Source organism: Myxine glutinosa, chromosome 3 (assembly GCF_964187855.1).
Source record: "Myxine glutinosa chromosome 3, kmMyxGlut1.1, whole genome shotgun sequence".
Classification (NCBI taxonomy): domain Eukaryota; kingdom Metazoa; phylum Chordata; class Myxini; order Myxiniformes; family Myxinidae; genus Myxine; species Myxine glutinosa.
The window spans coordinates 218,535,348-218,553,417 of NC_136263.1; the positions used below are offsets into that span (position 1 = coordinate 218,535,348).

The 18,070-nt window shown below is 48.1% G+C and overlaps 1 protein-coding gene across 3 annotated transcripts in view; it reads right to left on the reverse strand.

Annotated features, from left to right (window-relative positions):
• Positions 1–18,070, reverse strand: part of LOC137422863 (uncharacterized) — a 635,168-nt gene that overhangs the window by 590,287 nt on the left and 26,811 nt on the right. For all 3 annotated transcript variants that reach the window (XM_078774996.1, XM_078774997.1, XM_078774998.1), the window contains exons 3-6: positions 13,724–13,943; positions 13,404–13,618; positions 12,248–12,419; positions 3,535–3,676 (exon numbers count right to left, since the gene is read on the reverse strand). In XM_078774996.1, the coding sequence (XP_078631122.1) occupies positions 3,535–3,676; positions 12,248–12,419; positions 13,404–13,618; positions 13,724–13,943 (749 nt within the window). The remainder of the gene's footprint in view (positions 1–3,534; positions 3,677–12,247; positions 12,420–13,403; positions 13,619–13,723; positions 13,944–18,070) is intronic.

Sequence of the window (18,070 nt, forward strand, 5' to 3'; positions counted from 1 at the left end):
CACTGTGCGTGAATTGCAGCAGGCTATTGTCACTGCATGGCAAGCGATTCCTGTCCAAACCTTGGCAAATCTCGTGAACAGCATGCCTCGACATGTACGTGCTCTCCTGAATGCTCGTGGGGGTTACACGAAGTACTGAACTGTAATTTTACTGTCCGTAATCCCAGTCATGATTTAACTTTTGTTTTTGTTGAAAAAAAATTGGGCTCATGTGTAAAATAAAGAGATACTTCTGGAAAACGTACAGAAGTTTAACACAGTACTGTCCATGAATTGAGTTCGATATCAGTTTACATCACTTTCAAGGATGAATTTATTTGCTTTGAAATGTCAAATGTGGTTTTTGTTTCTTTTACGGTCACATTAACAAAATCTAGAATAATTTCAACATAATTCCAATGAACTTTTGGTTCTAAGTCATCTTGAAAAGTAAGTTCACCCCCACAAAAGAAAAATTCCATATTAAATGCCAAGTCTGTACTTATCGAGAAAAGCAAAAATTAAGGGCAAGCCACCAGAGCAATGTAATGTGATCCTGCATTTCCAATCCCTGGTCTCAACTCGGTTAAAACTGGAATTAAGTACTATAGTAGCAATGCAAATATTAAGGCCTTTGTTGAAACATGGTGTGTGGGAAAAATATGCAGAGTAAATGAAAATGTATTGGAGATTTACATGTAGGTGTTTCCTTGTCTTTGCAATCTCTGGTTTTGGAATGTAGTACATTACACTGATTGTTTCTCCTTTTATTTGATTTTCTATGGCTTTTGTTGTATTCTCTTGAAAACTGTTTTTTGGTTTATTCTTGTTGACGCTTGTTTTTGTAGTTTTATAATAAAAGGACTGTCTCTCTCTGTGTCTCTCTCTGTGTCTCTCTCTGTGTCTCTCTCTGTGTCTCTCTCTGTGTCTCTCTCTGTGTCTCTCTCTGTGTCTCTCTCTGTGTCTCTCTCTGTGTCTCTCTCTCTGTGTCTCTCTCTGTGTCTCTCTCTGTGTCTCTCTCTGTGTCTCTCTCTGTGTCTCTCTCTGTGTCTCTCTCTGTCTCTCTCTCCGTGTCTCTCTCCGTGTCTCTCTCCGTGTCTCTCTCCGTGTCTCTCTCCGTGTCTCCCTCTGTGTCTCTCTCTGTCACCCCCCACATCCCCTCAGGTCTCCCTAACAAATGCAAGTCGAACCACACCTTCCCCTCAAGTCCCCTGACGAAATGCAAATCAAGAACCAGTCACCCCCTTCTCCTCAAGTCGCCCTCCCAAACTCAAGTTGAGAACCACCCCCTTAAGCCCTACCAAACACAAGTCGAGAACAACCCCTTGTCCTCCCCACTTCTCCCCGCCGTTCCCTTCCTAGTCCCGCCCAACACCCACCCCCACCCAATCCTCACTCCACCCTCTTCTTTCACCTCACTCCCCACTCCCCACTCCACAAAATCCTCCCATCTACTTTCTTAACAACCTTCACAAAGAGGTTCAGCCATGCAAACTCTTGGGCCTCACTTTCAGCCATGATCTCTCTTGGACAAGCCACATTTCAAAGTTGGCCTCCAAAGCCAGACACCAACTGGGCATCCTCTGGCATACAAAGTCCTTCCTTGGCACATCTGAGTTCCTATCCACCGACAAGGATTTCATCCGCAGCTTGATGGGGTACTGCTCTCCCATCTAGGCTGCCTCCACTGCCTGATATCTTGCTCAGCTTGACGCTACGGAAACCAAGGCTTTCAAGATCATTGGAATCTCTCACGATGAAGCAGAGTCTATGGACCGATCACTTCGACACCACCGACAGATCTGTGGTCTCTCCGTCTTCCTCTGCCTCATTTCTGGTCTTGCACCATTCGCCCTCTCAGTTCTCTGTGCCCCCCCCCCCCCCCCCCACTCTGCCCATTTACCCAGTTACATGCATCTGCAGGACGCAAGTGGTCCACCAGCAACCCCCTCCTCATGAAACTGCCTAAATCCAGAATCAGTGCTCACCTACACTCATTTAGTCCTCTTTTTCCAAAATGTGGAAACACCTCCCACACTCTTCAATCTCATTCTTCCCTCCAGATCTTCCAATCTCAAGTCATCCCCAACCAAAACTATGATCTTTTTGGCACCCGTGAAACCGCCCCACCCCTCCCAAAATTTTGCTTACGTATCCATCTTGTTCATCCCTTGCATTCACCCCGACCACTCATCATTGCCTGCATCCCCTGGTTGTCCTTCTCCATAGACTTTCTCCCTCTGCCCTGCTGTTGGCGTTTCCCCTTTCACCTGCTGTTCCTTTTGCTATGTTGTGTCCTGATCTGTTCTGTGTCCTAGGTCTTCCGTGAGCCTAGACCTTGTATTAAAAGAAAGAAAAAAAAAAATCACAATTAATTTCCATCTTGCTTTCTTGAAAGTGGTAGGAAAGGTGTAGTGGTTATTTGATAAAATATATTTTGTTCATATACAACTAGCAAAAGTACCCGTCCCCAGTGATGGGAAAAGCTAGTCATGGTGGTGGCAAGAATAACCACAGAAGATGACAGTCAGGCAGTTGTCAGGGGAAATTCAATCCATTGTGTGGTGCTCAACTTCGCTATTCAAACGCTATTCAAACCAACTGCAACAGTGTGGCAGTATACTGTATACCCTATTATGTTTCCCCAAAGGTTTCCCGGCAGCCGAAGGAGCTGCTAACCCCACTTAAACCTGGCCAGTACAACCTTTTACCTCTGACAAATTTGGTCCAAATCCACCTAGAGGTGTAAGAGTGTATAGGTAACACAGACAAACAAACCGACATTTATAGCTATAGATTTTATTTAATTATTTTTTGTCCTGTTGATTTGGAAGTGGGGTGGGACAGTCAATAGGTTATAACATTTTGTCATTTACTTCAATGTTAAATATCTTTATATACCAGAAATCTTGAAAGGTGGTGTGGGGAAGAGGCAAGGGTTTGTGTTCACTAAGTTATGGCATTTTATCCATTTACTTTGATAATTTTATATAATTATTACTTATCTTGGCATTTTTCAAAGTCCAAGAACTTTGATCATTTTTATTTTAATTAATCATTCATATTTTAAAATTTGCCCCAAGTTTTCAATTTGTCACAGAACTCTCATTTTCATACTACTGTTGTGTCATTTTTGGCAAATTCAAAAACAAAAATAAAACCTCGACAGTAACCATCTGTCTGCATAGTGCGATTCGCAAAACTCGTGATTTTCATCAAAAGGCCAGATCCGACAAGGGAACACTCGCTTCCCAACATCAAGTCATGACGAGAAAAGCACTGAGAATGGAAGCAAGTTTCAAGTAGCAAATGACGAAAATTCTGAAATAATAAATGTCACCCATTAAAACGAGGTGCAAAATGTGTTTGTTAAGAGATGGTGGATATATTTGCCACCTGAGATCAAATTTGTGACGATAAAGAAATGAAAAATTAGCTGCTTCGTAAAATCTACCAAACGTACGTGAAAATTAACAGCACAAACATTATGAATCTTAAAACATGGTGTCAAAACTTCATTGCCGAAAGCTATGTACTCCAAACGTGTAATCTCACCTTTGTTCTCAACATATTGTCGCATAGCAGGGCTTGTGAGCGTGATGTTAATCGTAAGCTTTGAATGCAGGGCCGCTACCTCAATGACAGCATCATCTGGGTTTGCCTTCACCTCAAACTTCTCTTTACCCTGTGCCGCCACCTGCATCAGCACACATTACAAGCAAAGCGTCTGATTATATCACAGTGGCAGAACGACAACTTGTTGTTGGATGTATCCATCCTTCCAACTACAAAAAGAAAACCATATAATCTACGGAGGTAGGTGAGCCAAAATAAAAAACCAAGCAGAAAAGCTGATCTTGTAAAACATCGTTTGTTCATCAAATTAGTCAAATTACGTTTCACATTTGACAAATAACAATTCATACCTGGGAGGGAGGGAAATCGTGTTGCACTGTGGATTTAGTCATTTTCTACCCCACCCACATTCCGAGATATTTATTTTTGCACCGAGAGAAGGTAAATTAGTATTTGTTGGGATAAATCAATTGGAGTTCTGTGGTGTGAAAAGTATCAAATGCGGGTTACGTATCAACATTTGTGCACATTGAGTCGCAGCCGAAACCTGAATTATATCCAGGTTACTACTGATCACTCCATCTTTGCTTCTTCGGGTTCCTTCTGATTACTCTGATACTGTATTTGGTTTTTCATTTGATTATGTTTGTACCACATCCTGGTGTTGTGTGGACTATGCTTCCTGCTGACACTTCTGGTAGCTTGTACCAGTTGCTGCGTTTTATCTCTTCATTCATTGTAATTCTTGCTTTTTCTTTTCTTTTTCCTCATTTTCCTCTATTATTTACAGTACTAGGGCATTGCCCGTACTATATCTATATCTAAAATTATATCCCCCCCCCTCTATTTACATGAAATGGTTTGGTCCAAAGCGAACGGCTTGCGAGTACGGTGACAATCCCCCCCCTCTATTTACATGCAATGGTTTGGTCCAAAGCGAACGGCTTCCGGAGTTTGGTAAAGAAATCGCCATCGCGTGCACAAACGCGCAGGAAAGCGAATGAATCGCAAATTCGGTTTTATTAGTTTTAAAACATAGTTTAACGCCAACATAGTTTGCAAACGTGAAATAAATGAATACGCTCTCAAATGTGCCATCCGAGGCAGAGTGTGTCCTCCACGTTCGGCACACGCGATCGTTCGCTGCTCTCTGATTGGTTGAATCGTTTTTTGGACATAGCTCGGTAAGTAATTGTCCGATTAATATGAAACCTTGAAAAGGCACATCCTCGGGTCCCCAGCAATATACCTGGCAAGTTAAAAGTATATCGGACCCGTGGTTGTCGAGAAACAGCGGTCACAGACAAACAGACGTACAGACGTACAAACGTACAGAGATTACTGGAATTATAGATAGATATTGGACTATTAATTTCTCTTTCCTATATATTTGTCAAGGTAGAAGTTAACTTTTACAAAAACAAAGTAAGAAAGAGCAATCAGAGATTACAGCCCCTCGACAGGACGTGTTTTAGTGGTTTTTAACGCTTTTGTGTTGAAACAAATATGGCAGCCGAACCATGTGACCGACGGTATCTTTTCTTTTTCTCCACAAATTTGTCCATAGATGACGCTCAAGAAATTTCATCTTGATCGGTTGAAGTTTTGTACTTGTCGAATTATGACGTCATAATGGAGGTACCTATGACATCATCATTAACGTATGTTATTCCCCATGGAGAGTTCTTTACAGTGAGTTATGTCTCAATTTTTTCAATGCAGCACTTTCGGAGATGTAGAGGTGCAACGTTTTTCGGTTTTTCCAAGATGGCACCAGTACCATGTGATCTATGACATCATAATTATTTTTAAAATTCTGCAGGAGAAGGTGCACCTATGGTGAAAATATCCTGTCAATCGGTTCAACGGTTGCAGAGAAAATAAAATTTATTCTATGCGGACAAACAAACAAACAAGGAATATATCATGCATCGCACGATACTTGCGAAATCCATAAAATAAATTGTTGGCCAATGATGACCTCAAAAATAATTGGTGGTTGAATTCAGTGTCCTGGTATGCAAATCCTCTTGAAAAAAACTTGGCCTATGTTGACCTTTTGGCCTATAATGACCTCAAAAATAATTGGTGGTTGAATTTACTGACCAGATATGCAAATCATCTTTAATTTCAAGTTAACTGGATGAAAATTGCGGATTTTAGAAACTTGGCCTATGTTGACCTTTTGGCCTATGTTGACCTCAAAAATAATTGGTGGTTGAATTCAGTGACCAGATTTGCAAATCCTCTTCAAATTTCAAGTTAATTGGATGAAAATTGAGGATTTTAGAAATTTGGCCTGTTTTTTTTTATTGTTTTTTTTGTATACAAGATCGAGACTCGTGGAAGCGTTAACATTAATCACACAGAAAGATAAACCGACACATAAAACATATAACAAGGGGAGCGGTAGACAAGATGGGGAGAGAGGGGGAAGGACACAAACGCAACATTTGAGAACAGGGACATCGAGAGATCTGTGGGAGGGAGAGGGCTTTGGGGGGGTTTGTTTGGAAGTGTTTCGTGTTTGACTCGTGTTTCTAAACACGATGACTCGTGTTTAGAAGCAGCAACATTTGCTGTTTTTAAAACCCAAAATCGTTTTGATGTTCTTGCTACGGAGAATGATGACATTCCTGCTTGTGGGGCCGGTGAACACGAGCAAGAAATTGGTGTTGTACATCAGGAAGCACACGTGACCGCTCCCGTAGTCACAAGCCCCATGGATATTAACATCGAATCCACGATACCCTCCCTGCTGAGAGTGAAGTGTGTTCAATTTCTGAGTCACGAATAACTCCGGACCTGGTTGAATCAGGATGCAAAGCTTCAACTGGTGAAATACCAGGTTTGGCACAAGTGGATTGCAAAGCTCCTCCCATTAACATACCTCCTCCTCCCCATCCTCCTCTTCCCCATCCTCCTCTTCACCCTCCCTCTCCTCCTCCTCCCCTCACTCCTCTTCTCCTCACCCCTCCCAATCCTCTTCCTCCTCCCACTCCTCTTCCACAACACATCTGCCAAACCAACACATTTGCCAAACCAACACATCCGCCAAACCAACAGATGCGCCAAACCAACACATTCGCCAAACCATCACATTCGCCAAAGCAACACATCCGCCAAACCAAGACATCCACCGAAAGAATACTTCCGCCAAACCAACACATTCGCAAAACCAACACATCTGCCAAACCAACACATCCGGCAAACCAAGACATCCACTAAACTAATACATGCGCCAAACCAACACATTTGCAAAACCAAAACATCCACCAAAACGATACATCTGCCAAACTAAAACATCCGCCAAACCAACGCATGCACCAAACCCAGACATCCGCCAAACCAACACATCCGCCAGACCAACACATCCGCCAAACCAACAAATCCGCCAAACTAACACATCCACCAAACCAAATCATCCGCCAAACCAACACATCCATCAAACCAACACATCCGCCAAACCAACACATCCGGCAAACCAAGACATCCACTAAACCAATACATCCGCCAAACCAACACATTCGCAAAACCAAAAAATCCACCAAAACAATACATCTGCCAAACTAAAACATCCGACAAACCAACATATCCACCAAACCAGCACATCCGCCAAACCAACACATGCACCAAACCAACACATCTGCCAAACCAACACAAACGTGAAACTAACACATCCGCCAAACGAACACATCCACCAAACCAACACATCCGCCAAACCAATACATCCGCCAAAACAACACATCTGCCAAACAAATACATCAGACAAACCAACACATCTGCCAAACCAACACATCTGCCAAACCAACACATCTGCCAAACCAACAAATCCGCCAAACCAACACATCCACCATTCCAAATCATCCATCAAACCAACACATGCACCAAACTAACACACCCACCAAACCAACACATCCACCAAACGAACACATGCACCAAACCAACACATCCACCAAACCAACACATGCACCAAAGCAACACATCTGCCAAACCAACACAAATGTGAAACTAACACATCCGCCAAACTAACACATCCGCCAAACCAAGACATCCACCAAACCAAATCATCCACCAAACCAACACATCCGCCAAAGAAACATATTCGCCAAACAAACACATCCGCCAAACCAATACATCCGCCAAAACAACACATCTGCCAAACAAATACATCAGACGAACCAAATCATCCACCAAACCAACACATCCGCCAAAATCAACACATCCACCAAACCAACACATCTGCCAAACCAACACATCCGGCAAACCAAGACACCCACAAAACGAATACATCCGCCAAGCCAACACATTCGCAAAACTAACACATCCGGCAAACCAAGTCTTCCACTAAACTAATACATCCGCCAAACCAACACATCCGACAAACCAACACATCCACCAATCCAAATCATCCATCAAACCAACGCATCCACCAAACCAACACATCCGCCAAACCAACACATGCACCAAACTAACACACCCGCCAAACTAACACATCCCCCAAGCCAACACATGCGCCAAACCAACACATCCGCCAAACCAACACATGCACCAAAGCAACACATCTGCCAAACCAACACAAATGTGAAACTAACACATCCGCCAAACTAACACATCCGCCAAACCAAGACACCCCCCAAACCAAATCATCCACCAAAGCAACACATCCGCCAAAGAAACATATTCACCAAACAAACACATCCGCCAAAACAACACATCTGCCAAACAAATACATCAGACGAACCAAATCATCCACCAAACCAACACATCTGCCAAACCAACACATCCGGCAAACCAAGACATCCACTAAACTAATACATCCGCCAAGCCAACACATTCGCAAAACTAATACATCCACCAAACCAACACATTCGCAAAACCAAAACACCCACCAAAACAATACAGCTGCCAAACTCAACCATCCGACAAACCAACACATCCGTCAAAACAATACATCTGACAAACGAAAACATCCAACAAACCAATACATCCGCCAAACCAGCCCATGCACCAAACCAAGACATCCACTCAACGAATATATCCGCGAAACCAACACATCCACCAAACCAAATCATCCGCCAAACCAACACATCCATCAAACCAACACATCCGCCAAACCAACACATTCGCAAAACCAAAAAATCCACCAAAACAATACATCTGCCAAACTAAAACATCCGACAAACCAACACATGCACCAAACCAACACATCTGCCAAACCAACACAAACGTGAAACTAACACATCCGCAAAACGAACACATCCATAAAACCAACACATCCGCCAAACCAACACATCCGCCAAACCAACACATCTGCCAAACCAACACATCCACCAATCCAAATCATCCATCAAACCAACACATCCACCAAAACAACACATCCGCCAAACCAACACATGCACAAAACTAACACACCCGCCAAACCAACACATCCACCAAACGAACACATGCGCCAAACCAACACATCCGCCAAACCAACACATGCACCAAAGCAACACATCTGCCAAACCAACACAAATGTGAAACTAACACATCCGCCAAACTAACACATCCGCCAAACCAAGACATCCACCAAACCAAATCATCCACCAAACCAAATCATCCACCAAACCAACACATCCGCCAACGAAACATATTCGCCAAACAAACACATCCGCCAAACCAATACATCCGCCAAAACAACACATCTGCCAAACAAATACATCAGACGAACCAAATCATCCACCAAACCAACACATCCGCCAAATCAACACATCCACCAAACCAACACATCCGCCAAACCAACACATCCGGCAAACCAAGACATCCACAAAACGAATACATCCGCCAAGCCAGCACATTCGCAAAACTAACACATCCGGCAAACCATGACTTCCACTAAACTAATACATCCGCCAAACCAACACATTCGCAAAACCAAAACACCCACCAAAACAATACATCTGCCAAACTAAACCATCCGACAAACCAACACATCCACCAATCCAAATCATCCATCAAACCAACACATCCACCAAACCAGACACATCCACCAAACCAACACATGCACCAAACTAACACACACATCAAACCAACAGATGCGCCAAACCAACACATCCACCAAACGAACACATGCGCCAAACCAACACATCCACCAAACCAACACATGCACCAAAGCAACACATCTGCCAAACCAACACAAATGTGAAACTAACACATCCGCCAAACTAACACATCCGCCAAACCAAGACACCCACCAAACCAAATCATCCACCAAACCAACACATCCGCCAAAGAAACATATTCGCCAAACAAACACATCCGCCAAAACAACACATCTGCCAAACAAATACATCAGACGAACCAAATCATCCACCAAACCAACACATCCGCCAAATCAACACATCCACCAAACCAACACATCTGCCAAACCACCACATCCGGCAAACCAAGACATCCACAAAACGAATACATCCGCCAAGCCAACACATTCGCAAAACTACCACATCCGGCAAACCAAGACTTCCACTAAACTAATACATCCGCCAAACCAACACATTCGCAAAACCAAAACACCCACCAAAACAATACATCTGCCAAACTAAACCATCCGACAAACCAACACATCCGCCAAAACAATACATCTGACAAACGAAAACATCCAACAAACCAACACATCCGCCAAACCAGCACATGCACCAAAGTAACACATTCGCCAAAGCAACACATCCACCAAACCAAGACATCCACTAAACGAATATATCCGCGAAACCAACACATTCGCAAAACCAAAACATCCGCCAAACCAACACATCCGCCAAACAAACACATCCGCCAAACAAACACATCCGGCAAACCAACACATGCACCAAACCAACACAACCGCCAAACCAACACATCCGACAAACCAAGACATCCACTAAACTAATATATCCCCCAAACCAACACATTCGCAAAACCAAAACATCCACCAAAATAATACATCTGCCAAACTAAAACATCCGACAAACGAACATATCAACCAAACCAACACATCCGCCAAACTAACACATCAGCCAAAACAACACATCTGCCAAACAAATACATCAGACAAACCAACACATTCGCAAAACCAAAACATCCAACAAAACAATACATCTGCCAAACTAAAACATCCGACAAACCAACACATCCGCCAAACCAAATCATCCACCAAACAAATACATCAGAAAAACCAACACATCCGCCAAACCAATACATCCACCAAAACAACACATCTGCCAAAGAAATACATCAGAAAAACCAACACATCCGCCAAACCAACACATCCACCAAACCAACAGATGCGCCAGAGCAACACAGTCGCCAAAGCAACACATTCGCCAAACCAATACATCCACCAAAACAACACATCTGCCAAAGAAATACATCTGCCAAAGAAATACATCAGACAAACCAACAACCAATGTTGACCTTTTTTTTTTTTTTTTTTTTTTCGTATACAAGACCTTGGGTCGTGAGAGAGCTAACATAAATCACACAAAAGGTCAAAACCGACACATGAAACACGAAATAAGGGGAGCGGTAGACAAGATGGGGAGAGAGGGGGAAGGACACAAACACAACATTTGAGAGCAGGGACATCTGGAGAAATGTGGGAGGGGGAGGGCTTGGGGGGAGGTGGGAGAGGTATAAAACATATGGACACTGCAAGGACTTTCAGGAAAGAAATTGGAATTTCAAAAAAGTGTATCTGGGGTGAATTAGCGGGGGTAGAAAAGATCAAGGTTTTGGATGGGGGAAGATAAGAGATGGTGGTGAACAGCTGTTTTAAAGACCTGGAGGGAGGAGTGGGATTGGAGGGAGTGGGGGAGTTTGTTCCAGAGGTGGGAGAAAAGGGGAATGAAAGAGTGAAGGTGAGCAGAGAGCCAAGATTTTGGCAGTTTAACCATAAGAGGGTTGCTGGCAGATCTTGTGCGACCTGCAGGAATATTAAGGGGACGGAGCACAGAGAGAGCTGGGGGAGCAAGGCCGGAGAGGAGTCGGTAGAAGACAGAAAGACCACCAACCTGCCTGCAGTGAGTGAGTGAAAGGCCCTCGGAGATAGCTTCATCGCGGGAGATTCCAATGATTCTGAAAGCTTTGGTTTCAACAGCGTGAAGCCGAGCTAGGTGTGAGGCAAGAGCACCGGCCCAGAGGGGGGAACAGTATTCCATTGAGCTGCGGATGAAAGCCTTGTATGTTGTGAGGAGCTCAGGTGTGCCAAGGAAGGACTTCGCACGACGGAGGATGCCCAGTCGGCATCTAGGTTTGGAGCCCAACCTTGAAATGTGTCTTGCCCAAGAGAGAGATCATGGCTGAGAGTGAGACACAAGAGTTTGAGTGACTGAACCTCTTCAAGACGGTTGTTGAGAAAGTAGATGGGAGGGTTTGAGGAACGGCCATTTTAAAGAGACAGTGAGCTTGCTGCCCATTATCACCGCACAATTTCTCTCATACTCACACCTCTGCCCTCTCTCCAACCCTTGGTGATTTTGCTTTTTCTAGAAACATTTTGTACTACAAATGCTGATGTAACAACTTACGTATTGCAATTTACTTGTGCTTTCTGTATTAATGGAAGCAATTACACACGAATGTTCTTTCAGAAAAGTGATTTTTTTTTCAGTTTAAAAGGTCAGATGAAATGTAACGCATTAGGGTCAATGTCTTTGCTCAAAGCCATATAACTCACTTTAAGATGCTGCGGCAGTGCGAGAGAAATTGACACGAGCAGTGAACGGGTCGGCCTGTCCTTGCAGATGAGCACGAGGTCAAGATGTGTGTCTCCATGGAGAAGCAATCCTTTGGCCACCACTCCAGCTCGCATGACGCTCCACAACTGCCATGAACTTGAGCCCTCAGCACTTGTTGCATTGATTTATGGGGTGGGGAGAAGAGCAGGCAAAAAAAAGTATTGTTAAAAAGTCAGGAGATAGTTTTGATTCATAATGACACAAGCAGGTGCACAAGTACTATCATTTTAGAAAATATTGTCGACATAATTCGACGACACAACTTTGATCAATATGCATCCGCCCACATTAAGTCTTTGCTTGCTCTCATCAAAGAACTCAAGCAGCGCTCCAACTTTGACCTAAACCTCAAGACCATTGACCTCCATATCTAATCTGTACATATGTATCATGGTACATGTACTTCGTTCCGTTCAAATCCCTACATCGATAACATCTTTGCCTGACATGATCTTTTACCTCTTGCACCATAATCTAATCAGTTTATCTTTACAATTATACATACTTGTACCAAGATCGACTTAGATCCCTTCAGCCGTTCACCTGACACGTGACCTTTGACGTCTTGATGTCAAAATCTAATCGGTACATCTTTGCATCACAACACATACTCCTACCAAGTTTGGTCAAAATCCCATGAGTGGTTGGTTCACAGGTTAGCGTGGCAACTGAATTTTTTATCAAACGGGAACTCTGACCTTTGACCTCAAAATATAATACATTCATCTTTGTCATTATACATATTTATACCAAGTTTGACTTGGATCCTTTCAGACGTTCTGAAGTTATAGCGGCAACGAAAACATATTACAGAAGCACGGACGGCAGGAAAACCCGAAAATATGCCTCCGGTGACTTGGTCAGGTGAGGCTAGCTAAAAGCAACACAACTGTCTGAAAGGTTTGTGCAAGTATTCCAAATTCCACATAGACACTTGGGGATAGCTACTTTACCTTCATCCATTCTACAAACCGCTCAAGAACCTCAAAAGTTCCTGCACAGGTTATCAAAAATTGATTTTATTTAAACGCCAAATACCTATCCGCCAGGTACAAAATTGCATAGAATATATGATGGGTTAACCCAAAGCCTCACCTCTTGTCAGAATCAACTGCAGCATTCATACAGCTGGTGTCAATGGCCGAGGATGGTACAGAGTTGTCGCTCTTCTTCCCATTAGCCACCATCATGAGTGCATGTTCGGTGGTGTTAACAAATGACTGCACAGCTTCGAGCTCTTCCGAATGTGGGTAAATGGCCGAGTGCTTGGCCATGACGTGTCTGTCGTCATTGGTGGATGACCGAGGAACCTTTAGTGAAAAACACAATGCTTGTTGAGGCACATGACATGCAAGCCAGGGTGTGCACACTCAGAGTTAACAAATAGCTAAACAGAACAGTCAGTGGAGACTAACCAAGCCTGGAGAGAAGGGGGAATGAGGCAGTTTTGGTTGAAGTGAGTCTGACACATCCGTTCTCTTTTTGGACTGATGCATCCACAGACGCATCTCGGACTCATAATGTTGAAGGTCCTCCCAGTAGCGCATCTCAAAATCGTATACACGCAGCTGTTCCTGGTACCGTACCTCCTCTTTGTGGCAGTAATCATCGTACCATGAACGGAGATCCTCACAACTGTCAGTACAAGTTCAGGAAAGTGAGGACCATGGGGACAAGGCTCCATGGAAAGAGCAGCAGGGGAAACTCCAAACTCATTTAAAAAAAATACATTCAGTCACGTGAAAAAGTAAGTACACCCCATGTAAAGTTTTGACTTTTTCAACATATTTCAACATACAGCTATTTGATCTTCATTTCAACAATATTGATAGATAAAGGTGATATTGTAGCGGCTACCGCTGGGTTTTCACAATCGCCTTGCACCTATCAAGGACGCGGAGCGATCACCATGCCGGGCTCGTCCAGGACGCCCGGGCAGGCTCGCCCTCAACTTGCCAGGCCGCAGCCAGGACGCTGGGCCACGCCCCCTCTCGCCTTTCCTGGGCAAACGCTCCGGGATAATATGTATATATATTGCTGCCCGATAAACGGGCTTTTCAGAGTGCCTGAGTGTTTGGTTTGATTAAAGCAACTCGGATGAATTCCAGCTTTTTGTCGCGTCCATTCTTCCGATCGACGTGGGAGCCCCAGCTCCTTCATTGGTGACCTACCGACATGGACACGGCAGTCGCCCTTAAACTGCCTACCTTCTGGGAGGCTCACGCGGCGGTTTGGTTCGCACAGGTGGATTCCCTGTTCGCCCTGCGAGGCATCACGGCCGACGACACCCGCTTCCACCATGTGGTAGCAGCGCTCGGTTCGGCCACCGCGGCCCGCGCCCTGAGCCTCCTCGAGAGCCCGCCAGCCGCTGACAAATACGGCGCGATTAAGAAGCTTCTCCTCGACGCTTTCGCCCTCCCATCGGCGGAACGCGCACGGCGCCTGCTCGACCTGCCCGAGCTCGGCGACACGCGCCCTTCCGAGCGAATGGACTACATGCTTTCACTGCTCGGCGAGCACTCTCCGGCATTCCTGTTCCGGGAGCTGTTCCTCCGTCAGCTGCCTAACCCGGTACGCCTCGCCCTGGCAAGCACGACGATCACAGATCCCCGGGCCCTTGCCAGAGAAGCCGACAAGATCTCCGCCGCAGGACAGCGCATCGCAGCGGCGACATGGGACCCACCGCCGTCCGACGCAACACCCATGGCGCCCGAGCACCCGGCAAGGTCGACGACCGAACTGCCGACGCAATTGGCGGCCGCTACCCCGAGCCGACCACCTCCAGCACGACGACCGGGGCCTCCACCTGACCAAGCGTGGTGTTACTATCATGCCAGGTTCGGACAGAAGGCCCGGACATGCCGACCCCCGTGCACCTTCGGCAGGCCGGGAAACGGCCGGGCCGGCGTTCATTACCAGCCATGAGCGCCGGCCACAAGGGCAACTTACTGTTCATCACGGATAAAGCGTCCGGACGGCGCTTCCTGTGCGACACCGGCGCCCAACTGAGCGTCATACCCGCCTCTGACCAGGACAGGCAATCCGCGGTTTGCGGCCCCTCCTTGGTTGCGGCCAACGGATCGACCATCCGCACCTTCGGCCCGCGCAACGTCACCCTCTGCTTCGGCGGCCAACGCTTTGCTTGGACGTTTGTAACCGCAAACGTGCCCATGGCTCTGCTAGGCGCCGACTTCCTCTGCGCACACGGACTGCTGGTGGACGTCCAACGGCGTCGTTTAATCAACGCCGAAACCTTCAGCTCCCTGGTATGCACATTGAGCAGCTCCGCGCCGACCGAGCTGGCATGCGCCGTCCCGGCGGCGAACGAATTTGCTCGCCTGCTCACGGAGTTCCCGGCCCTCACGCGGCCGACGTTTTCGGCCGTCGCAGTACGGCATGGGATCGAGCACCACATACCAACCACGGGCCCGCCGGTCTACGCCAGGGCCCGCCGCCTCGACCCAGCCAAGCTCGCCGTGGCAAAGGCCGAATTCGACGCGTTGGAGCACCTCGGCATCGTGCGGCGCTCCGATAGCGCGTGGGCCTCGCCACTGCACATCGTGCCAAAGCCGGGGGGTGGATGGCGCCCGTGTGGCGACTACCGCCGTCTCAATGACGCTACCACCCCCGACAGGTACCCGATCCCGCATATCCAAGACTTCTCCGCCCGTCTGGTGGGACGGGTCATTTTTTCGAAAATTGATCTCATACGGGGATATCACCAGGTACCTGTCAGGGCGGCCGACGTCCCTAAAATGGCAGTCATCACGCCGTTCGGCTTATTCGAATTCTTGCGGATGCCGTTTGGTCTCAAGAACGCGGCTCAGGCGTTCCAGCGCTTGATGGACGGCGTGCTGCGTGACCTGCCGTTCCTTTTCGTTTACCTGGACGACATCCTCGTCGCCAGCACGTCCCGGGCCGAGCACCTCCTCCACCTCCGAACACTGTTCGGGCGCCTCAGCGAGCACGGCCTCATCGTCAACCCGGCCAAATGCCACTTAGGCACGACGGCCGTTGATTTTTTGGGCCACCACATCACCAAGAACGGGGCCGTGCCGCTGCCAACCAAGGTCGAGGCCATCACCACGTTTCCGCGTCCCCGCACCATAAAGGCCCTGCAGGAATTCCTGGGAATGGTGAATTTTTATCACCGCTTCGTGCCCCGCGCTGCTCAACTCATGCGCCCCCTCTACGAAGCCCTCCGGGGCAAGCCGGCCAAGCACGACATCGCCTGGTCCGCAGCAATGGATGCGGCCTTCCAAAGCTCAAAGCGGGCCCTCGCCGACGCAACACTGCTCGCTCACCCGGTGCTCAACGCTCCCATCGCCCTCACCACGGATGCCTCCGACTACGCGGTGGGCGCCGTACATGAGCAATGGGTGAACGGGGTTTGGCAGCCACTCGCTTTTTTCAGCCGGCAGCTCCGGCCGAACGAGCTCAAATACAGCACGTTTGACCGGGAGCTCCTCGGTCTACACCTGGCCGTCCGCCATTTCCGCCACCTCCTGGAGGGCCGACCTTTCACGGCGTTCGTCGACCACAAGCCGTTGGTTTACGCCATGGCCAAGGTCACGGAGCCGTGGTCGGCCCGCCAACAGCGCCACCTCTCCGCCGTGTCGGAGTTTACCACGGACATCCGGCACATCGCCGGCAAAAACAACGCCGTGGCCGACTGTCTTTCCCAGGCCAGCGCGAACGCGGTCCACCTGGGCGTGGACTTTGCGCTTATGGCGGCGGACCAAACCACCGACACCACGGTGCAAGCCCTCCGGGCGGCGGACACGGGCCTCCGCCTGGCCGACATCCCCTTCGCGGACACTGTCCTGCTCTGCGACGTCTCCCAAGGCCAGCCTCGCCCCATCGTGCCCGTCACCTGGCAACGCCGCATCTTCGCCTCCCTCCACGGCCTTTCCCACCCGGGCCGGAAAGCTTCCCAGAAGCTGGTGTCGGCGCGATTCGTGTGGCACGGCCTTCGTCGGGACGTGCGCGATTGGACCAGCACCTGCACGGCCTGCCAACGGGCCAAGGTCCACCGACACACCCAGGCCCCGCTGGCACCTTTCACCGTGCCCGAACGACGTTTCGACCACGTCAACGTGGATCTGGTGGGCCCCTCCCCCCGCCACGGGGGTTCACACACCTGCTCACCATGGTGGACAGGACCACCAGGTGGCCGGAGGCCGTTCCCCTCGTCTCCACCACCACCGCCGACGTGGCGCAGGCTTTCATCGCCACCTGGGTCGCCCGCTTCGGCGCACCGGCGGACATCTCGTCAGACCGCGGACCACAGTTCACCTCCGAGCTGTGGGGCGCGGTCGCCCGCAACCTGGGGGTCAAGCTCCACCGTACTACGGCCTACCACCCCCAAGCAAACGGGTTGTGCGAGCGATTCCACCGCTCCATGAAGGCCGCGCTCATGGCCGGCCTTCAAGACGGCGGTTGGGCCGACAGGCTGCCGTGGGTCCTTTTGGGCCTCCGCACGGCCCCCAAGGAGGACCTCCAGGCATCCACCGCCGAGCTTGTCTATGGCCAGGCGCTACGCGTCCCGGGCGAATTTGTGCCCGACGCTACCAGTCCCTGGTCCGCAGCTCACCAGCGCTCGGACCTCCAGGAGGCCGCCCGACGGTTTGCCCCCGTGCCAACATCCCACCACGGTGACCCCCAGTCCTACGTCCCCCCAGCACTTCGCACAGCGGAGTATGTTTTTGTGCGTCACGACACACATCGGGGGCCACTCCGGCTGCCGTACGACGGGCCCTTCC